We start from the raw sequence: 23,439 nt of genomic DNA on the forward strand, positions 1-23,439 counted from the left end.
GGTAACGCACAGATGGAGCAACACACACACACACACACAGTTGTTTATAGACGTGCTGTGTGTGTTTTCTGTCTGTGTTGGCTACATTTATCAGTGACACCAAGTCTTTGCAGGACGAAGGCTGACGTATAAAGCCATAATGTTTTAGCGCCCTCGATTCCCTTTATGCAATTGCAGATGTCGAGATGACAAATTATGTCATGTAGCTCTGCCTACACTGTACGGGGTTTCTCTATACAGCGTAAATGCTCGATACACCTTGATTTTTGTGCATTTCCATCTTGCATCATCCCCAAAATCCTTCCCTCTTGCGCTCTTTTCTCCAACATCTGCCTTTCTTCATGATTTAGCCTCGGGCTTCTTGCTTGCTGTGTGTCTGTATCCCTGTTGTGACTTAGTTGACTCTTTCTGTCTCTGTGCCCGCCCCCTCAGATCTGAACAGATTGTCTGTCCCATGCTACTCTATTACATGCAAGGCTGCAGCCTGCGTTGCTCCGCAGTAGGAATAGATATGAAACGGGAAGGATAACCAGGAATTGATGTATGATTGATGAAATGGGGATATTTTTTTTCACTTTGGCTTCCTGTTACCAGAAGTCTAATCAAATGTTTGAATAGAAGAGTTTCACATAACAGTCACATCAGCAGCCTCACTAGTAGCTTCAACTGTCACGTATCAGAGCAATGTTGAATGCACCTTCTAGGAACGTTGCCTCCACTTCCACTGCTGGTAGGATGTACCCACCAAAGGGGAGTCCTATACAAAATAGAAATAATTGTGAAAACAGTAACACCACCCAACACTGACCTCCAGTGCTTATAGTAAATAGTTTTATTTGCATTAAATTGAGATGGAGTTTTTAGTTTCAGGGAAAACAAAACAAAAAGCGATTCATGCCCGGTGTTATCTAAATAGATGCATACAATGAAACAATACTATGGAGGACAATATTTCTGCCCTGTAAATGACTATAACTAATATGCTTGTAGGTTAACGTGTGAGTCACTTCTTATTTTACAATCAAATTAGACGTGTTTCTATCAAACTCAGATAAGCAAAGCACAGTTTCTTTAAGTTGTTCCCATGTACAAGAGACAAATTGACAGGGGGCATCTGGAATTTGTTGCAATTTATTTTAATTTAATTTAATTTAATTTAATTTTTCTTCTAGACAGCTAGTATTGGTCATGTTTCATACTGTTCGTTTCCATACAGCTGTTCTAATGCAATACTTAAAAAATGCGTATGAAAATGTATTTATATTGTTCAGAACAGAAGGGAGAATCTCTCCTCAAAGAGGGTTAGTGTTGCTATCATTTACGTCGCCCGATAGCAGGCGGGGGAAGGAGGCGTAGAGAAAGAAGGGAAAAAAAACAGCCTTAATCAGGGTTATTGGAGCCAGAAATAACAAATGAGCCAACATGCCTTTACATAATGAGCCCGAGATTAGACTGAGAGACAAAACAGGACCAGTCACCTCTGCAGCGTCAGAGAGAGAAATAAAGAGGGTGACATGATGGGAGGGGGAGAGACGATTACATGAGTAATACGAAGAGGAGGAGAGGGATTACATGTGGAGAGGAGGAAGATGAGGACACAAAGAGAAAGATGATTGATGCATATGTTTTAGTTTTTATGAGAATATTGCGTGTTTAAGTACATGTTTCAAAGCAAACACTGTACAGCATCATGTGCTTTGGCAATATTCTGTCTGCCAAAGCTATACCGTGAGAATAATTCTAATCATAGCATGCTAATTTGCTAACTGTGGCTGACTAACATGGGAAATTATAGCGTTAATGTACGCCCACACTAACATGCAAGGTGTTCAATATTATATGGTAGTGTCTGTAAGTGTCTGTAAGCAATGTCAATTAAAGTGGACTGCACTGTACATCATAAACTCAAGCTCAAAAAAATAAACTCATGCTGCATGTGTTTTTTATAGTCTAGCGTAGCATTAAAGGTCTCCCTGCTCCACCAATATAGAACCATGGAATTGAATTGGACTCTGGGAGATATGCAGACAGATCTGGGCCAGTCTGTCTGGGTGAGGTAGGACAGAGGGTGAGCGGAGCGATGGAGGGGAGGGGGGGGAGACAATGCTGCCCTGTTGCTGGCGAGGCCGGATCATGGTGTCGGCCTCAGAGGCATTTGCCGTTGGAAGCCGACTCGCTCAGAAAACAGACTCATGTTCGGCCACCCGTAGACGGCATTGGCACCGGCACACATATGCACGGACACACACACACACACTTGCACACGTGCCAGCTTGTGCACACACTGACTCAGTACATATATTTCCTTCTTTTGCCCTCTCTGTCCCTCTTTGTGTCATTGTCTCTGTGTCTCTCCATCTTGTCCGTCTCCTCGGCGCCTCCGTTCTCCCTCCTGGCGCTCTGAACTGTGTCTTGGCTCGCCAAGTGATGTCTTCATTGCAATCAACCAGCGTCTGTTTCACTACACCCCCTTAACCAAATCTCACCTCCATGCCAGTTTAAATCCTCCGCTTGCTTGTGTTTTCTACACCAGGAGGATCATGTGTTTGTGTGTGTGTGTAAGTGAGTGAGTCAGTCAGATGTTGGGGGGGGGGTTAGCCAATAGTGGGTTGTATTCATTCAATCCCACAGTACAGCTGTGGTCAGTGCAGACACACCTGGCGGAGATCAGCGCTCTATGTAGCGTGCCTTGCTCGTTGAAACTTTGTCCTTTTTTAAGGTGCCAGGATTTTCCAACAGTCTAGTGGACTGTCTGTCTCAGCGCTGGCCCCTTTGTGTGATTTAAGAGGTGCTGTTGGAGCTGGAGATTGTGGGACGACTTCCAGGCTAGGTGGTTTGGTTTTGAGGAGAGGGAGAGGGTGGGGGATGACCTTGGGTGTGGAGTTGGGGAAAGATAGCCATGGTGCAGCAGGAGGACAGGACAAGGAGTGAGAGAGAGAGATAATTATGTTATTTAACAGCTCAGGAAAATGCAATACGGTAGTGATAGGTGTGTGTGTGTGTGTGTGTGTGTGTGTGTGTGTGTGTGTGTGTGTGTGTGTGTGTGCGTGCCTAAGGGAAATCCTGCAGGGTTTTCTCCTCTCCCTGCTAGGCCAGCAGAAACCGGGAGAGAGAGAGAGACCAGTGGCAGGTCTGCCTACAATCACAGAATCCCACTATCATTTAACATTGGCCTTCTCAGGGGAATGGTGACGGCTCCGGGGGCGGAGCCTGAGGCACTGTTACTCTGCAGTTGTCACGGTTTAATTCAAACCATGGAGAGTGGAGACCACTTATGATAATCGTGTCTGTCCAGGTCAAATTGATCACGATAAGCGAGTGATTATAACAGTTTTTTGGGGTTTTCTTTATTTTTCATGCAGTTAACCGTCTCATTGACATCAGCATTTTTATGGGCGTAATCATTCTCCAAGTCCACCATAACTGGGGGTAGCCATCAATAGCTACTTGGGAAAACAAAAGCGCTATCCTCTTCCTGTTTTGGTTGTGCAATAGCTGATGCACCTCCTTTGTGCCATACATTTAGTTTAATCCTTTTTAAATGTTTGCCCTGTTAAGTCATATTCTGTAAATCAAAAGAGCAACTTTTAAATAATATTTCAATAATTATAATTATTGACAAATAAAAAAAGTTATGAAGAAAAGGTCACTAATTATTTTACAAAGAGGAACATTGTATCGATGAATGACAGCACCCTCTTCTCAACCCCCTCGTCCAGATACTCCATAGCCATTATTACATTGTCAACATTTACTTCATAACGATAAGCTAAGGCAAAAAACAACTTGTCTATTGCCACTTTAAACAAACATATTTGAAAGAAAGAATGACTGTGAATGTGTGTTTAATCTCCAAAATAAGTGGTCCAGATAATCTGACCAAACTGTTGGCTTGTTTACAACCTGTCTGCTCTGACTGCTGGTGCCTGGCTCTGTTCGACTCGATTGTGTTCTGTACATTAAGCGTATGCGATGGACTGCGTTCGTGTGACTGACTGATGCGTTCTACAGATGTATGGGTGATGTGACTGCAGTGACGCAAGGTGACTCAGACAGTGTCACGGCATCTGTACGTCCTTGTCAAAGCAGAAAGCACAGCACTGACAACCCCGCTTAGTTTGTCTCTTTAAGCCAACATCACATCAGAGGAGGTGGGTTGGGACGGACGAGTGTGGGGGGGGGGAGTCGTGGGGTTGGGGGCACCTGAGCTCTGACCTGGCCCGGCTCACTCTGGCCTGGCACGGTACGAGAGAAGTGATGAAGAGAATAAGGAAGAAGGGGGAGGAAGCGACTTTTATATAGCAGACATCGGAACGGGGGTTCAGAGTGACAGAGGGGGAGGAGAAATGGGAGGGAGGAAGGAGAGCAAAGGGGAGGGTTTAGGAAAATAGATTTGAGAGAGCGAGAGAGAAGAAGAGAGACAGAGAGAGAGAGAGGGAGGGAGGGAAAGCCAGACAGAGAGAGCATGTGAAGCACGTTGGCAGTGCTCTCTCGGTAATGCACTGTGAACGGGGACAAGCAAAAGAGCGAGTTTCACACACACACACACACGCATCCATACATGCTGCCTCTGTCACACACCCTCACACCTTCACACTGTGTCGCTCCTTCATACACACACACACACACGTACACTCCCTCACACGTGTGCCCTGAGGCAGAGAGGTGCCTTCTTCGGGAGATACACCCCCCCCCTCCGTTTCTCTCGCAGACACACATGGACACACACTGTGCAGCCGGACCCAACAGAACCAGACCGGACAGCTGTCACCCACCGGTGGAGACGACTCTGGCATGAGCAGCGGTAATACAGCGCCTACCTACCGTAAGACTACCTGCCAGCCCTCCCCTCCCCTTTTCCCCTTAACCTCATCCCCTCTCTCTCTCTCTCTCTCTCTCTCTCTCTCTCTGTCTCTCTGTCTCTGTATCTGTCTCTCTGTCTCTCTCTGTCTGTCTCCGTTCATTCATCCCCCATTCTCCCATCTGCGAGGCAGCGTGCGTGGCTGAAGGACACATAGCGCTGCGCTCAGCTGTGGTGTAGTGCGCTGCTGAGAGAGTTGGAGAGCCCGATGCGATAGGGGGGACAGATAGACTCCCCTCCTCCCCTCTCTCCCCTCGTTCTTTCTGTGTCCCTGTCTGTCTCTCGATCCCCGCACTCTGTCGTTGATGAATGTCACCTCTATCTCTGGGAAATGCTGGATTTATCAAGCCCCCCTTGCCTTTCTCCCTTCTCCTCTCAGGGTGTGGGTGAACGAGGGTGACTCCGGGAGAGCTTGAAAGACAGCAAGCACCGTCCATCCGCACCCCCTCATCCTCGTCCCAGCTGGCGGAGCTGATACCTCAGGTCGGACACTCTCTACTTCTTCTACTTCTCTTGCTCCGACATTATTTCGGATGGAGGAATTTTGCAGGTGAGGGACCAAAAGAAAAGGAGCAGTGTCACTCCTGTTATTTTGGAGAGTTGACATTCAGGCTTTTTTTGTCCCACTGAAAAGGTTCAGGCGTCTGAGCTGCAGGATTGAGTGGGTTAAGAGGACTAAATGTGATTTTCTTTTCTTTTTTCTGGGGGGTCTGGATTCATCATGCATCAAATGGTTCTGTGGATGAATCTTTTCGGACAGGGTTGACTCAAACTTAATTGGAGCTCTAGGAGGAGCGTAAGGGTACACTCAGATTGGGACAGAGGCACTAGGGCGCATTGCTGGGCTACAGTGCACTGGTTTTTGGGTGGATAACAACATGACTTGTCCCGATAGAGGAACAGTGACGTATGAAGACTTCACCTGAACCTCACTCGCTACCAGAGAACATACAACTGGAAGGACATTTTAAAGGCAAACGCTCTTCGATCCGAACCTCAACGAGCCCCACTTTTCTGTTTTGGGTGGGCCTTTGAGGGATCCACCCTTATTTCCTCCATCTCTTTTTCTGCCCTTCTCCCAGCTGCTTCAGTCCATCCTCAGAAGCCCCCTCCTCCACTCTGCACCCCTCCATCCGCGGTGCTCCGTCGCCCTGGGTGAGCGGGCAGGGGGGTGGCCCACGGTACCCCCCGACACCTGGGCGCCACCGAGCCGCCAGAGGCTGGTGAGGCGCCGGCAGGGTCAGCGCTGGGAAGATGGCCGCTCTCGCCAGCTCCCTTATTCGCCAGCGCAGGGAGGTCAAGGACCCCCAGGCAAACAGGCAGATCGCCAGCAAGCGCAAGCCCTGCCCAAAGAGCAACAAGTCGCTCTGCCAGAAGCAAATCCTCATATTAATATCGAAGGTTCGACTATGTGGCAGTCGAGGGAGAAAATTGGAAAAAAGACCAGGTGAGTTCCCTCCGGCCTTCCTATCAAACTCTCCTGTTTTACAGTCTATTCCTATTTCCTACACCTCGCTCATCTTTGCTCTATATTCTGCCTGTACTGGGTAACTGGATTTTGATGGTTGACTTGCCAGACTATGGATTAATCCTCAACTGTAAAGCCTCAATAGAGAACATCCCCAGCCTGTCATTTCTAGTGCAGGACTTAATCAGAATCTGGGAAACATCCCAGCACATCTTCCTGGTAGCTGTACACAACATGTCATGTACGTCGGGGTTGGACAGGAAATGGACAGAGTCAAATCCGGCTTAATACACACAGATTTGCACCACTGACCAGAGGCACAACCTAGCCCTGTGATGTGACTGTTGTGATGACTCTGTTGAGGCGCATGTCAACACATCCCATCACACGCTGGTAATCTGCAAGCACAAGCTAGCGAGCCAGCTCCTACATACGGTGATTTACTGTCATGTAAAAATGTCAAGAGGCACCTCATTTACAATTCTGGCGGCCATTACTCTCTTTGTGCTTCCCTCAAGGCAAGTGAAACACAGTGCGGCCTAATTTGTCTTGGGTGTTTGCATGTTAAATGTAATTGCAAAATTATTCATTGAAGTTAAATGAGACACTGACACTGTGTTTGTGCGATGAGTGTGCCTGTGCTACGTATGGTGACGGTTATTGACATGACGAGCCGTAGATGAATGGAAGAACAATGCTGGCAAAATGTCGATGCCTTTTTCAGAGGTTCCGTCATCTGGGGGAAATGTGGATCTATGTGGAAATACATTTCTAAATGTAGATAAGAAGGCAGGGCTGAACAGTACAATCACACACTCACACGAGTGGACCGTTTGTCCACGAATAAAATATACTTTTGTAGGTCAGACCACTTCTGTGCCGAGGTTTGATTTAATATTAATAGTACTATAATATACTTTGAGCATTTGTCTGATATCAAATGCTCAATGGAGTAAATGATTGAATAGTAAAAAGTGAGTAGTTGGCTTTTCAGAGGAAGGTGTATTGTCTTTGATTTGATTTCAGGAAGTTATGAATACTTTTTTAGTCTTTTTTAATTGAAAAAATCTATCAGTTTGTTCCGCTGTCTACCTTCTAATTGTTTGGTAAACACTGTACTATATTTGACATAGATCTCTTATCCCGTTATACGTGTGTGTATCTTCATTTGAGCGTTCCCTCAATGAGCTTCCCCTCGCCTCAGCAGTCTGCATGTTTTCCTTTTCTCCACACCTACCTCCCTTCACTTCCATGCGCTGTGTGTGTGTGTGTGTGTGTCCTTGTCCGCCCCGTGCAAGTGTGCTCGTGTGTTCTGTGATATTTATTACATCGGTGTGTCAAGTTCATCATGGTAATTACGTGGGGAACCTCTAGCGTGGGAAGCAACATCTGCCATAGAGGCAGGTGCTCTCGATATTGTAATTACGGTAGTAAAGTACGTTGGACAGGTCGTGGCATTGCCAGCTCTTTGGGAAAAGGCCACACGTGCGCCAAGCCCATTGTTGGAAACCATTTCTTTCCCAAATGGTTCCAGTGCTTCTCACACTCTGATGGATTTATTATGGTAATCGTGGGTACTGTGGTTCGAGACGCATTACCAGCTTCACCATTTCAGGTCGTGATTTACAGTGGTCCGTGATAAGTACCATGTGTGTGTCATCATCATTCTCTACGTGTGTGTGTGTGTGTGGTCAGCATAGGGAGGAAACTGCCCCTAGTAGGGCCGTCACGGTGGAGGAATTGTCCTGTGGTGATAATGATTGGCTCAACAGTGCGATATGCAGTATTATTGCCTTTTTGCAAATGACTTAATTTGCCCTGATTTTAGTGCTTTATCAATAGGCTTTGTTGTTGGGCTGTTATTAGGTGTATTGATGCTTTTGACAAACATGACAGTTTTAAAGCTAATACTTGTTTATTGTTAGATGCAGAGTGTGTGGTTACTATGATATCCGCAGAAGTAAAAATGTCGGCACAAGGTACACAAGAGATCCGCTGGTCTGTGTGTGTTCATTTCTCCTCCCTTGTACTTGTTGTACAGCACTCGTAGGACGTGGGGGTTGGTCTCTGTGGTATTTGTCCCGCCCCTCCTCCATTGTGATTGGACGGCTGGGGGGAAAAAGCGACAGTGATAGAGAGCAGCGTTTTACCCAAAGTTTAACTTTTATCAGCTCACGGAGATGAGAAGAAAAAGACCAAATGTGAAGTGCTCGACGCCTCGTGGCGCTGCTGGTGTTTAGCATCGTGTAAACATGCTGCGCTCACTTAGCAAAGAATTCAAAAAAAGAAAAAACGCAAACATAGCTGTTGTGGCGGCTGCCTGCAGTTGGCTCGTCAATAGCACGTTATTGCAATATTGAAGTTATTGCGAAAGCCCTAACCCCGGGCCGTGTGTGTGTGTGTGTGTGTGTGTGTGTGTGTGTGTGGCTGCTCTATGTGAGTGTGTATTCTCATCATGTGTGAGTTTCTCCCTCCTTCTCTGAGCTTCAGCCCGAGGCCACAGTTGACCCCTGGCCAGGAATAAACGACTGGAATATTCCTGAGCCGTAGCCTCCTCCTCCCCCTCTTCCTCCTCCTCTTCCTCACGCTGGCAGCGCTTCAGAGCATCCTGCTTCCAGCCTGCAGTCACTTTGCCTCCAACTGGCTTCTATTGTTTCTACTGGCATCCTTTGGCCGCTATTGGCTTATTCTGCTTCCTGTTGCTTATAGTCTCTTGCATTGTCTTGTATTTTGGTTGGTTCCCATTGTTTTCTGATGGCTTCCATTGTCACATTGGCTTCATTTGGTTTCTCTGGACTTTTATCAAGCAGAGAATCACCATTTTCATTTCTCATATGCACACACTTGAAAATAAAGGGCCGATAAATTTCTAACAAGTACCTCAGGCTTTTAGATGAATTCCACCCAGGATTCACTTCAGACAACTGATAAGAGTGTGACATATTACAGCATTAGTACTTGTACAGTCTTATAACTTATGGATGCAGCCATTAACAATCATTATCATGTTTGCATCTAGCTTGAGTGTCAAATGACATCACCGACAACCTACGCCGTCCCGCCCAAGTCAGTGTTTGTTTACTGGGCAGGCAGAGAAACACTCAAAGTGTCACTGTCGGGTTGCAGTAGTGTGTAAAGTGTCATCAGAGGCCCAATGGTGTAACATCAGACATGTACCAGCTGTAACCTAACCTGTCCTGTGGCTTTATTGTTTTTTCCATTGTGGTTGTTTGCTGAAACAAAAAGTTGATGGAAAAAAATGTGCTGATTCAAATTTCAATTTGCTTGATTTTAGAATTATTTATACAACATTTTAATGGAAGTAATATTACTGTAACTATAAGATGAAATACTGAAGTCTCAGGTTTTTCCCCACATACTTCACCTCATTGTTGTTTCTATGGGGTCCCCTATATGAAGTCCAGCATGTTGTGACACAATCCACAGTTGGACTAATGGCACCTGAAACACTCAGCGTTGCTGTGTAGTGTCGATGTTGTCATGCATCGAACACAGTCTTCTTGTGCATCACTGCATTTTGATCGGATAGTTCAGGTTCCGTTCCCTTTGTGCTGCAGAAGGCCATCTGAGGATATTGTAGGAGAGGAGGAGTTGTACTTAAGATCGAATACCGTGTGTGTGTGTGTGTGTGTGTGTGTGTATGTCATGAAACATGTGCTACCTTCTTCTAAGTGACGGATGGTGAGGAGTGACGTTTTGTTTGTGTGTCCTGGCCTAACCCCCCCCCCATCCCCCCCCACCTTCCTCCTCTTACCTCTTCTCTTATACTGTCGTCCCCCATCTCTACCCACTCTGTCACCCCCTCACCTCTACACGCACATACACACCCTCTAACCCTCACCTAACCCATACTAATGATGACCCAGCACTACAGCCCACTCAGCTTATAACAAGGTCAGCTTGCCCTGCACACACACACACACACACACACACACACACACTCAAGAGAAAGCCAGCCTTAGTAGACACCAGCATTTTCAAGTGCAGATATACACAAATATCTATAATTACACACACTTGCATCAACATAAAAACGCGGCCACACACAGTCAGACAAACTAATAAATCAACACAAACACCAACAAAAGATAAGACTTGATAATGTAAGTAGTGAGTGTGGGAGAGAGATAATTTTGCTGCGGCTTTGCGCATGTGCGCGTTTGTGTGCGATGAGCGCGCGTGTTCGGGGCCGATATGATCTAATGAGCATGTTAAGCCGCCTATTTGATATCAAAGAGAAAACCAAAATAGCTCTTGCTGTCCTCTGACTGCCTGCTGGAGCTGACTGTGGAAGCCCTCCTCCTCTTCTGTTAACAGGGTAGAATAACACTTGGAGTTGTAACTGCAGCACGGGGCCAAGTGTTCATCCAGCCACTGCAAATTGGTTTGTGTGTGTGTGTGTGTGTGTGTGTGTGTGTGTGTGTGTGTGTGCGGGAGAGCGGGAAAATGCGTGCACTTTTGGGTCAGAGACAAACCACAAATGACAGTGTTCGACACACACCTCAGCCAGCCCCTATGATTGTGGCCACATCAGCTCCTCTCATTAACACACTGATTTATCAATAATGTGCGGCTGCGTTTGGAGAGCACACATTGAACGGGGCCTCGTAGACCGGACACTCCGGACAAGCTATGCCAGAGAGGACTATATGTCTCCCTCTTTCTCTCCCTCTGTTCACGTCTCTCCCTTTTATCAGCTTCCTCTCAATCCATCCTCCAACCGGCTTTTCTTCTCCTCCACAGCCTCGATCACCCCCCCCCCACACACACCGCACACACCACTCACTTATCTTCTCAAGGACATCCGGCTTGCTTCTAACCATCTCTCCCTCAGTGCGTGCCTGTCTCTCTCTTCACCCGCCATATTTCCCCACTGTGTCTGATCATGTTGTCTTTGGGCCAGTCAGTTAGTCACTGGATGCTACAATGGCAGAGATACTGTAGGTATTGTGCCGCCATGTTACGTAACCCTGGTTCTATTGTGAATGGATCAGCAGCAAGCGTGACTCACGTCTTAATTTATGGAGCTTGTTTGTTTGCTGTTGTGCTCCTTCCCTCTCGGTATATACGTGATGCAGCTTCGTTTTGCTATGGAGGTATCAAGGGTGTAGGTTATTTTCCAAATTGCTGTATTATTAATACACCAACATACTGACGGCTGCTACAGTTTTTACCTGAGGGGTCTGGATGGGGCTGAACGTCTGCCAGATTGATCGTCGGTTGACGCTCGGTTTGAGGGGAGTGGTGACGCCTGATTAATTGCCTGAACGATCAATGATCTGGTCGTCAGATGGTCGGATGGATTTCCAGCACGTCCAAAATTTTGGTCCGCCGTCGTGCACTTTGAGCAGGTTTGTCCAGTCTGTTTGTCCACAGGGCTGCTGTCCATCTATCTATTCTACACTCTTTTACTCAAGTAGTACTTTAAATGTTGTGACTGTTGTTCTCAGACTGTGCCTGGATAGAAGTTAAACTGAAGTCCTCAGCAGAACAGACGAACCATATTGGCTGCATCTTAAATTCATCTGCAGTTCCATATTTTTATTTTATTTTGCTTTCTGTTAGTAGTAGATTTGCACAAAATCATGCTGCCTTTTTTTTCTTTTTTTCAGCAGTTTTCTGTAAAAGGCAAATAAGAAATGCACGCACTTCATACACTAACCTGAAGGAGTACTTTTTATTCTTTTCAAACATTCCGATAGTGATTCAAATCCCAATTCCACTATACAACGGCAATTCTATGAGAGCAACCGTCCTGTTTTCTTTGCAGACTTATCGGCCTGCAAAGCCTTTCTAGATGACAGACTGTGATGTGAGGCTCTAGCTAGCTGTGGCCGTCTGCACAGCAGGAGACAGCATGACTCTCCATCGTGCAGATTTGTATCTTTTTTTTTTTTAAACTTCCGGCCAAAACAATTTGCTGAAATGTTCCTATTTACATCTCTTGATCGCATGATGCGACCCCTGCTGATAAATACAAATGAGTAGAAAAATACAACTGATCCATTAAATCTATTAAAACTGACATTGTGTACTATTAAAGCATTTTTTGATAGAACTTAGGCACTTAATGCCTCATTGATGTGGCTTTCATAACCTCAGAGCATAATCCTGTAGATATTTAGAGTGAAAACAAACAGAATCAGTTCAAAGTGTTAAAGATCCCTTGAAACAGCGCAGTGAAGATGCAGAAGTGAACAGCTGTACAGTAAAACAAAGTCACTAACCTGCTACAAGCCAGTGGGCATTTTAAATTGCTTCATTACATCGTTGTTTCTGAGAGGATGCTCATGAAAGGATTTTGACCATATTCTCACTGTGGAGGTCTATAAAGATGTCCCCCATTGTATCACGTAACATCTCTGCTCTGAACCCTGCACTGCCCCTTTACTGCTGTAACATCCACAGATGACAAAAAGCAGGCTGATCACACAACATGAGTGTTTAGGAGGCAATATTAGACAATATCCCAACGTAAATCATCCTGTAGTCCCAAGATACTTCCTTAATATTTTAAACAGTGCAGGCTCTTACATCTTTTGCTCATTAGCTACAGACAACAATCGATCACCAAACAGGACATGTCGCCACATGCTTTAAAGAGCGCAGCCGTCGGCCTCCGTTGTTTAGTAACGGGCTCCGCCCTCCGTCTCTGCCAGTGTGGCAGGTGTTGTGTATGAAACGGTGCCCACAATAAATGATTTGGAGATGCTGACATTTGGCCCTGTGTGATGATCAATGTGGGCTTTCAGTGCCGCCCCTCCCAACCAATTGATTTATGGAGCGGACCACCGTTTGTTTCTGATGCGGAGCGTTTTTGTTTTTGGGATGGGCATCAATCATCATTATCAGACAAAATAGAATATTTCTGGCGCATGTGCATATGGGTGTGTTACTTGTTGTATTTCAGTGTGGCATAACAGTTTGCGTGTGTGTGAGTGCTGGTGAGGACATGCTGGGTTTAAAAAAGGCTGCAGTGTGCCCTGGTAGGAATGAGGTGAGCTGCTTGGACTCAGCGTGGCACATTCTTGGCACGGCACCAAAATGTAAAGGGAGCAGGGCAAGGATGCCGAAGGGTTTAAGATCTGGATACTCTGCTCTTCAAATGACCTCCACCTGAGACGCACACACACACACACACACACACACACACACACATACACACACACACACACACACACACACACAGTGATGCATGCCTGCATGCATGCAAATATGCTCGCATTTATCTACAGCAGCGCTCAACATCTTATTTTGCATCAAACAATTTCCACTCCGCTGGGATTCACCGTCTTGAGAGCCCAAGTAACAAATGACCGGCAAACGTCGAGTCAGCATCTCGCGCATCCCTCCCACCACCAACACAACCTTGCTTTCCTCAATGTCAAGACACCCACAGAAACAGCGCGCTGTCCCTTTTAATCAATGCCCGTAGTTAAATCGCAAAATTAACATGCTGAGGACAGTAAAGCCAGCATTAGCATTTTTGTATGCAATCAATTTGCCGCATGGTTTGTGTGCAGAGCCGACATGTGTCACATGGAGATGGCAGTTTAGGAATCCAGGACACACACACACACACACACACACACACACACACACACACACACACATAAACAGACTCACAACAGTAAGGAAAACGGCATGAAAGCCTTCAGGCTAGAAAGGCACATGGAGAGCCACACACACAAAAAAAAACACGCACGCACGCACTGGTCACGCGTGGGGAGTCTGATCTCTCTCTCAGCTCAAACACAGTGTCCCTGACCGACGTGACATTGTCTCAAAGAAAGCTCAATAAATCATGTGTCATTTTAATCCACGACTCTCTTTCTCTGCGTATGTGTTCACCTCACACACACACACACACACACACACACACACACACACACACACACACACACATCTTCGAGAATAAATCGGCCTTGCGGGAAAAGCCCATGTGTGCATCCTTTACTGCTTGCGTTTGTATCTGATTATGTGTTCATTTACTTTGATCACAGAGTCTGTGGCACCCAAGGGTGGTGTAGGATTTACTGACAGGTGCTGTGGACTCTGCACTCTGAATTGCCATTGAGTTAATATTATTTTTCTAATTTAGAGGTGATAGAGAAGATAAAGTAAAGCAGTTATATGACTGAAAGTGTTCAGTAGAATTATTTAGCTACAGTGGGACTATTTTCTTCCAAAATGTATAAAAAGTTTCCAGTGAGGTCTGTGGATTATCCAGAGCTACTGGGAGATGAACCGTTTAGATTTTTTAGTCAAAGTTAAGCTCACTGCGACCTCGCGTCAGTCCCATTCTGGTAAACGCAATGTCTCCGGTACTTCTAGAGAGGGCTGCAGGAAGCAGTCCTAGAACCTGGGAATGAGTCGGCATTCTTTCACTTCCGGTTCCCTTGTCTCAGATCCCAAGATGGAAAAGCATGTCCGAAAGTACACCACTTATCCTAGCCAGAAGCTGTAAAAAACGTCATCAGATTTTCATCTTTCCGATGGTCCTTGAACACATTATGTGTGACAAATGCTTCTTTAAAAAAAAGCAATCACAACGAAGCCTAAAATTGTGACATTTCATCGAAAACATTTTAGTCTCATTAAAATCTCGCCCCAACTAAACCTTTTGCTTTAACCGCTTCCTGTAAGAAACTTTAAGTTCTGCACTCCTCAGTGCAACTGGAAGCTGTGATTGACTCGACTGAGACCGACGGTCACGTGACAAAAATTCTGTGAAACTTCGACTGAAGTGCAGGTTGCTGAACACGGTGCATTGAGGAGAGGAGAGCCTCCATTTGTATCCAACTTTAGTTACACTTGTGGCAACTTGAAAACTTGTATTGATAGATTCCATTGATTGCCAATTTTTGGAAAAAGAAATTATCAAAGAAATTCAACGTGTTTTTTTCTTTTTTATGATTCATGGCATTGTTATCCTGCACAAAATATATTTTTTCTCTACTTCTAGCCATGGTTCTGCTGTTTCCATAGCGGCGCAGGACTTATAGGCTGTGTATAAAAAGTGGACGTAATCAGCTTGACGTCACCCATTGGTTTGTGGACTGCTGCTATGAAGCATCGAGTTCGGCGATTTGGCCGTCGCCATCTTGACATTTTGCAACCAACGAACAGAAGTTATCATATTTGGAATGTGGAGGACTGATGTAGAGACGCCGTATATGTCTCTGGTAGCGGCAGCGACCTGTCAATCACTGTAAGCCCGCCCTAAAGCATCCCCTGCTTTATGGTCTATTTGCTGCATTTACTGTACTTAAAGTGCTGTTACCGCGTCACTACATGTATAACACTGAATAATGGAACTTGCCGGCGTCTATAGACAGACAGGGGAGGCGAGTGCGTCGACCCTCTACACATAATTCATTATGTTGCCTTATTGACGGACATAACATTTCGGGCGTTCACATAATATGCACGCACACAATCTGTGTACACAAATGCAAAATGCTGCTGTATTGTTTTGAGGAGAATTGTGGCAAATCACACAGACAGGCAAGCACTTTACATTTGCAGTTGCTCACTTGTTCCCACTGAGTGTACACACACACACACACACACACACACACACACACACACACACACAAACATGGGTAATAAAAGGGGACACGGTGCACACACAGCTCTGATCTATACTGCATCAACCCCCCTGCCGGCATCTTGTGTGCTTTCTAAAGCACATGTGTGGATGATATGTGTTCTTTGTGTAAGGATTTGGCATCTGTTGGTTCCCTTTGAAAAAACACAATATACAAGTCAGATTGTTGACACGTCTGTGTGTGTGTGTGTGTGTGTGGTGTGTGTGTGGGGCACCTTGCTGAATGCAGCACCCTGTCTACCTGTATGGCGTCGGTCCCCCCCCCCGTGGTACACAAGCACAGGTGCGTGACGCGTCCTTCACTTTAATGTGCCATCAATACGTAAAGCTGGAGACGAGCCAGACCGCAGCCTCCCCAGTCCCCCCGCACGGTCGCACAGCTACCAGCTACACACATCTGCACACATCTGCACAGTGCATGTACTCTCCAGCGGTTCGCTGTGCTCTCATAAGAGATTCTGTGTGCAGATGAGAGGACAACTTTCCTCCAAGTCTGGGGCTTTACCTCCATCATGCAATTAGACTCTGCAGAGAAGGGAGGGAGAGAGCGATAAAGACAGACAGAGCTCTCCCAGCCGTTCATTAAGTCTAGCAACGAGTCTAGGTAGAAAAATGAAGCAAAACACAGTACAAAGAGACCACAAACTTTCAGACCCCTTAAGAAAAGCAGATAGACGGGCTGTGTGTGAGGTGCATGTATCGTTTTCTATGAATCTCTCTTCTTCCTATGGTGGAAATGACAGAATTAATATCCATGGAAATGCTATTGCTGCAAAAATGACAGCAATATGGGGTTTGCTATAATGAAAATGTACTTGTAGAACCACGAAGAACATTCATTTTGTGTTGATTTTCATCTTTGGTGGTAAATATACACATATATGTGTGTGTGTGTATTTACTGAATATCGGTAGTTATCCTGTACGTATTTCTCTTACTGCACAACCCTTGACAGAAGTCATGTTCACTGGTTATCGTCGAGATGAAAGTCCTGTGGGTTGGCGGGTGGAGTCAGTAAAAATAATTTTCATCCATTAATGTCAAACTCCGAAGCTCACGGTTCCATTGCTGAATGTGTGAATCGCAGCAGCTAAAGAGCAGCGGAGAGAGAGAGGCGATGGAGCGCTGCTTGACATCCTTGCAAGTTTAGTCGCCGTAAGCCCCTTAAGGCCGTCGGGCCATGAAGGACAGCCATTCGCAGATATTTATCATCATTATTTTTGAACCGTCTCCGCTTTATTAGACGTTTTGAAGCGGTAGGTGACGGGATAGAGCGGCGGCCCGGGCGCTGACATTCACAAAGGTCCCGAGACCGGTTCCAATCCATGATGCCGTCTACCGCGATGATGACATGTAGTCTACGGAACATGTACGGCTCTCTGCTTTAATTGATGTCCCGGGCATTAATGGTTACATTAACATATGTCGTCATGTTCAGTGTGTCTCGTGTGTTGTATAGAAGGACATGCTGGGATTGAAGGTGGAAGCCTTAAAGCCTTATCATGAAACCAGACATTATAACTAATTCAACTCGGTTTTCATCACACATTCATGTCACACCCTTAAATCAAGGCTCTTCATTTCAGTATGTCTTATTGCAGACGATCTCATTCCAGCACTGCGTACATCAGGCTTTGTATAGTGCAGCATATCTGAGTGAAAACCATTTATATATGTTCCTCTAAAGCGCTCATCATAAAGCTATATGTATCAAAGTCGAATGTGGAACATGGGTCCGTGGTAGAACATGGAAGTTGGCAGCTAACGATGTAGCTGGAATGGCATGTGGCAGAGAACAAGCTGGATTCAGAGAGCTGCATCACAATTAGACAGGTCCGTCACTGTAAAGGGTGAACTAAAATAAAATGTTTTATACTAGTGCCACAAAACATTGGACTTGGGAGATTTTTTTCTAAGCTGCCTAGATCAGAAACATGTGATTCAACAAGCCAATCAGATTGGGCTCCCCTTCCTCTGTCACATGCAGGCTCATTGACATATACCGTCCAGGGCTTCAGAACTACCTTTGCAAAGGTGAACCCTATTTCACAAGCCAATCAGAGCAGACTGGGCTTTTTTTCAGGAGGGGGCCTTAAAGAGACAGGCGCTAAAACGGACCACTTCAGACAGAGGGTGAATACAGGTATATTCAGACAGACGGTATGACTAAAAGAATGTGTTTTTCAATGTTAAAGCATAAAACAAGGTTCTAGAAGACACCAAAAAATATAAGTAGGCACCTGCAAATGAGCTTAAATTCCCCTTTAAATCCCAAGCTCTGTAGACTACAACATTATAATAGTGGGTTTACCTATACATACATAAGCGAACACTATTACTGGTTTAACACAGCAGAATCTCTGTGTTTAGTCATACGCAATAGAGAAACAATGGACAAAGATAGCTTCCTACAGGGCTAGCTAGTTACCTGCTGCATCCATGAGAACAATAGCAACACAAATAAATGTATGCTTTTAGGTGAAGCATCCCCCCCTCCCTTTCTCTCTCTCTGGGACTAAAAGTGAATTGGGAGATGGTGTGATTAGAGCAGACAAGGACAGACTGAAGCCTGACCTCTAGCTGGAGGTAACCAAGAGGAAGGAGGAGGAGAGATGGAGAGAGATTTAAGTGGGATGGGTCTGTGGAAGAGAAAGAAAAGACATCATGCTAGTGTTTTTAATCTTCGTACATTACGTGACGTGTCTCCACTTTTTAGGATCACTTCGACGAGAAGGAAGTGGACAGTCTGGAGTATTTCATCGGTCAGAGGAGAAATGATTTTGGTTGTAGCTCGCCGTGTCTGGATTCCCTTGTTCTGAAGTGTGAGTGAGGGTATTGACTTTTTGTCAGGCCTTGTTCAACCAAAGAGTTTTGAAGGGGTTTTCACTTTAAACAGCTGTGATACCAGGACGTCTCTTTTTGGCTTCGGAGACTTGAAAGCATACCCAGAGCAACAGTATGTATTCTTATCAAAACTGTCCTGAGAAAGTTTGGTCATATATGTTCATATAGCTGCTGTGATTATTCAGTGGGTGAACAGTGTGTGTGTGCATATGTTTGTACTGTATCCCTGATTATTACCTGTGTGGATTTACAGTGAAGAGAATGTTAAACTGTGTATAGTGTATAAAAGTACACCTTAATACAGTCGGTTAATTAACTAATTACATTTTAAGACAGATGTTCATGGTAGAGGAAAAAGGAGATGTTTTGAATTACCTTATGCAATTTGACTGAAAAAGACAAGGCTATCAGGACTGGTACAGCTCTGCAGGAGCTGATAAGTCAGGTGGATAGAGAATAAAGGGGGGTAAGGAGGTAAGGAAGGAAGGAGGGAGCGCACCGATATATCTTGGAAAGCCAGAGAGAGATGGACAGATAGGGGAAGAGGAGGCAGGAACTAAAAGCAGCTCTAAATTGGCGAGGAAGAGATGGTGTGATAGAGAGATGGAGGGATAAAGAGGAGAGGAGGTATGTGAGGGGTGGAAGCACGCAGGGAGGTAAAGGGGGTCACAAGCAGCGAGGAGAGATGGACCGATAGAGGAAGAAGGAAGGAATGGAGAGATGGAGGGAGGAAGATAATTGAAAAAAACCATATACCGGGACACGGTAAAGAGCGATGGAGACGAGAGTGAGGGAAGAGATGAGCCTCGGAAAGACGAAGCTAAAAAAAGAAGTAAATTCATGACTCTCATCGGGGTCTTCATCAGATAATTTAGTCTGAAAAACACTGGTAATTGTGTAAGTGTGTGTGTGTGTGTGTGTGTGTGTGTGTGTGTGTGTGTGTGTGTGTTTGAAATGAAGATTCCAGTGCTGGTTTGGAGACGCACTTAAGATATGTGTAGAGAGTGCGTGAGAAGAGCTTTATGTAAATATGTACATACTTCATGTGAGCGTAACTGAAATTGGAGTCTGGGGGCAGTGCCGGTGCTTTAGAAGAAGATAAGCAGACATAATTAAGAGGCCATTAATAAATTTGTTAATGAGTAACAGAGAGAGGGGGGGGGGATCATGTGTAATTGTGCGCCTGCATGTGTGTGAAGCAGCGAGGGGAGGACACACTCACTGTGTGTGTGTCTCTCTCATATTGCGTATCAGGCGTATCTGCTGGCTGAGATAAGTTATCATTATGAGATATGTCCTGCCTGTGACACATACTCACTGTCATCGCCGCCCCATTTGCATAAAGAGGGCTTTTAGCGATGCCCTTGTACCCTCAATGACAGTATCTCTGCATTAGTCAATGCACGCACACACACACACTTACAGCATCCCCACACAGGCACATACACACACATGTATTATGTATTAATAGCTCAACATATAGCTGTGTTTTAATGAAAGGATTTGAAAATGCAACATGAGGCCTAAATAAATAGCCTGTTTATTTGTGATAAAATAGTCTGAACTCAAGATTCACTTATAGGTTTTTCTGAAGCTTTCTACCAAGTGGTCACTTATGGTGAAGACCTCCTACACGGTGGGATGCTCCATGTCAACATGAGTCAGTGAACCCTGATTCAAGTTTGTTCGGAATTATATATTTTGACATTTGTACATGATCATCATCCCTGCTGGATTTCTGAATTTCTTTTTCGGTTTAAATTGACCCCCAGACTGAAGTTAGATCATTATAGACTTTCTACCTCATTATTTTTCTTGCATCAAAGTCATTTCTGTTTGGAAACTTTGAAATTGTTCCAAATTATGATGTGTTTGAGGTCATAGGCATTGACTTGAATCTATAATTCCTTACTTACTTATTTTTATTGCTGGTTCTACAGGAACATATACGATTAGAAACCGTAGTTCATAGTTAATAATAATAATTATAATTCAGAGTCAGATTTGGGTGGAAAGTTGGAAAGAACTTTCAGGTAACTAAAGCAACAAAGCACAATAACCCTGCAGTCCCAATCTGTTCTCAAAGATGTGTTTTCCGTCAGCTGTCATACAGGTGTTTTTACTCACGAAGCAACACAAAGAGTGTAGCTGCCGTCAACTCTCCGCAGTCCTTCTCTCCTCCACTCAGCTGAGATGTACGTGTGTGTGTGTAAGAGCAGGGTCTGAGCCCCGCCTATGACGAAACATCACACAGCATAAAACGCATTATAAGATGGTTTATTTATGCTATTTACCTTATTTACATGCTCATTTATTTTCAGTTCAGGTAAACCAGGCAAAGGCTTAACCGAAACTACAAACACTTTTAAAAGAAGAAAGAAATTCCCTCGAGACCTCGAGGCCAAACATATTTCTGAGAGTTTATTTAGTACTTTGTTATTTTGTAAAAAACACCATGAAGGAGCAGCTTGGATGCAGGCAAGTATACGCACTGTGCGGCTGTATTATCTAGGGAAATATAAGTATTATGTCAGGACTCCTTTTTTGGCAGATACTCGATATTAAATGAGTCGGATCGGTTTCAGGGGATCGGTGATTGGGACATTTAGATGCCCAATGAACTACTCAGATCCGGTCACAAAAACATGACTGTATTAAGTTAAATCTGTCTCTTTTCCTTGCATGTAGTTGTCCCCCCAGTATGACTTATAGACGTATACATTGAATATAACCTTGAGAGTAAAAATGTTTTTATATCTTAGTCATCGCTGTTCTTGTAAAACTGGAGCTTAATAAGCGGTGTCACATAAAATGAAGCCACCTTAAAGTATACCTATTACACACCAGTATAAGCTGGGTGTAACTTATAGAGTGCTCATCGCCTACTACATGTCAAGGTAAAGTGAACACTCTTAGAAATAGATTCAAATATTAACCAGCTTACACACACACACACAGTTACCCTGAGGGTGGTGTTGTGTTATGTGCAGCTTTCAGCGGAAGTATAAATGTTAGATTAATGTCAGTCAGGGAGACGGGAAGTGCTTATGTCAGAGAAGGATGTGACATAGAAAGTTGAGGTGTGTGTATGTGTGTGGATCACAGTTTACATTCCAGCATGTGTCAAGTGCAGTAAGTGAAGCACTGGGACCGGGGGGGGGGGGGTGTTGCATGCAAGGAGTCACCCGGGGAACACTGACTGGGCAGTAAAGAAGAGGAGAGTTTACTGCTGTGAATTTATTCTGCCTCCACGGGGAGCGATTGATCCTTCCTGCGCTGCTCCATACTCAGCTACTCAGTACAGCAGCTGCCTTAAATCACAGTGTTCTTTAAAATGAAAGTTACCTTCAGCTTTTGTGGACCACAATCCCCGGGAAGTTGAAGCGGACACATGCGACTAAAAAACGTGCCGTGGAAATTGATTTTCACACCGACGTGTTTCATTTTGGTCAAATCCTTTTTAAAAGGGATTGGCATTCAATTTGAGAACACTCCCGGGTTCAACTTATAGCCTGGGACACTCCTCTGTGGAAGCCTGAAGCTGCAGCACCCATACTGTAATCTGTGATGTCAACATGATGTACAGCCTGGAGCTAGTCCACTGACAATGACTTTGTGGACTCACACAATGTTTCTCTGAATTTATACATCCAGACAGGCTTTCTGCTGTGCTATTGTAACCAGACCAAAAGCACAAGCACTTCTCACAGAGCACTGCCAGAGTCCTCCCGCCCGGCGCCAGACAGACGAATGAATACATATATACATTGATAATGCTAAATGTATCTTGGCATCCTACCCTAAATGTCCCCTATGTGTAGACTATACATTCACCGTTTTATTTGTCAGTGTGCCAGCCCACGTGTAGACAATCCACCAAAGCAAAAAAACACGAGTCAATAAGGTACACATTAAAGGAAATGTAGCAACTGGGATGCTAGTTTTTTGTTCCGTGGAGAAGAACTTAATCCTTGAAGCCCCCGCTTTGAATGTTATCGGCCATTTGAATGGCTGTAGGTGCACATGGTTTATCACGATACGAGTACAAGATGACGAAATTAGGTGCCGACCTCTAGTAGCTGTGAGAGTTATGACGGGAGCAAAGGAGGAAGTCAGGCGACGTTGAATAAAGAGACAAAGGCCGCGCAGGTCGGAGGTCATGGTGGATGAAGGGGTCAAACAAACACAGGACAGTAACTTTGAGCCGTGTACAGGAGGGGCTTCACTCTATCTCCGCGGCACACCACATGTTTGCTTGGTGTTTTTTTTTTTAGCTTTCATTCCGCCTTTAAAGGTAAGCGTTTAATATCCTTTCCAGTTCCACATTCCTCAGCCTCTCGGCTCTCAATCCTCCTGCAGCCTGAAGGGGCTTTGACTTAACTGTAATTACAGAGACCCTACTCCCACACCAGCAGCAATTAGATACACAACAGAGCTGAGGATTCCTCACCTTCCCTCCTGTTAAAGGAAACGAGAGAAAGAGAGAGCTAAGCAACATGAGAAAGCTGATCACCTTATTGAAAACCTGCTTCTCAGCCCCCCCCTTCTCCTTACCCCTCTCCTCTCTACCCCTCTAGGAGCCATCATTTATCTACACAGTAAAACTGGCTAATTTCAAAAGAGCTAGCCTAGCGA

At 45.0% G+C, this 23,439-nt stretch overlaps 1 protein-coding gene across 4 annotated transcripts in view; it reads left to right on the forward strand.

The window, feature by feature from the left end:
* Nucleotides 1-4,477: 4,477 nt before the first annotated feature.
* The window catches only part of fgf11a (fibroblast growth factor 11a), a 66,987-nt gene continuing 48,025 nt past the window's right edge, over nt 4,478-23,439 (forward strand). For 2 of the 4 annotated variants that reach the window (XM_031850776.1, XM_031850780.1), the window contains exons 1-2: nt 4,478-4,825; nt 5,241-6,308. In XM_031850776.1, the coding sequence (XP_031706636.1) occupies nt 6,116-6,308 (193 nt within the window). In that variant the 5' untranslated portion in view covers nt 4,478-4,825; nt 5,241-6,115. Of the gene's footprint in view, nt 4,826-5,014; nt 6,309-23,439 lie in introns of those variants that run through there. The other 2 variants (XM_031850779.1, XM_031850777.1) reach the window with 2 other exon arrangements.

The sequence above is a fragment of the Anarrhichthys ocellatus genome, unplaced genomic scaffold (assembly GCF_004355925.1).
Source record: "Anarrhichthys ocellatus isolate YVR2014 unplaced genomic scaffold, GSC_Weel_1.0 scaffold11, whole genome shotgun sequence".
Taxonomy (NCBI): Eukaryota; Metazoa; Chordata; class Actinopteri; order Perciformes; family Anarhichadidae; genus Anarrhichthys; species Anarrhichthys ocellatus.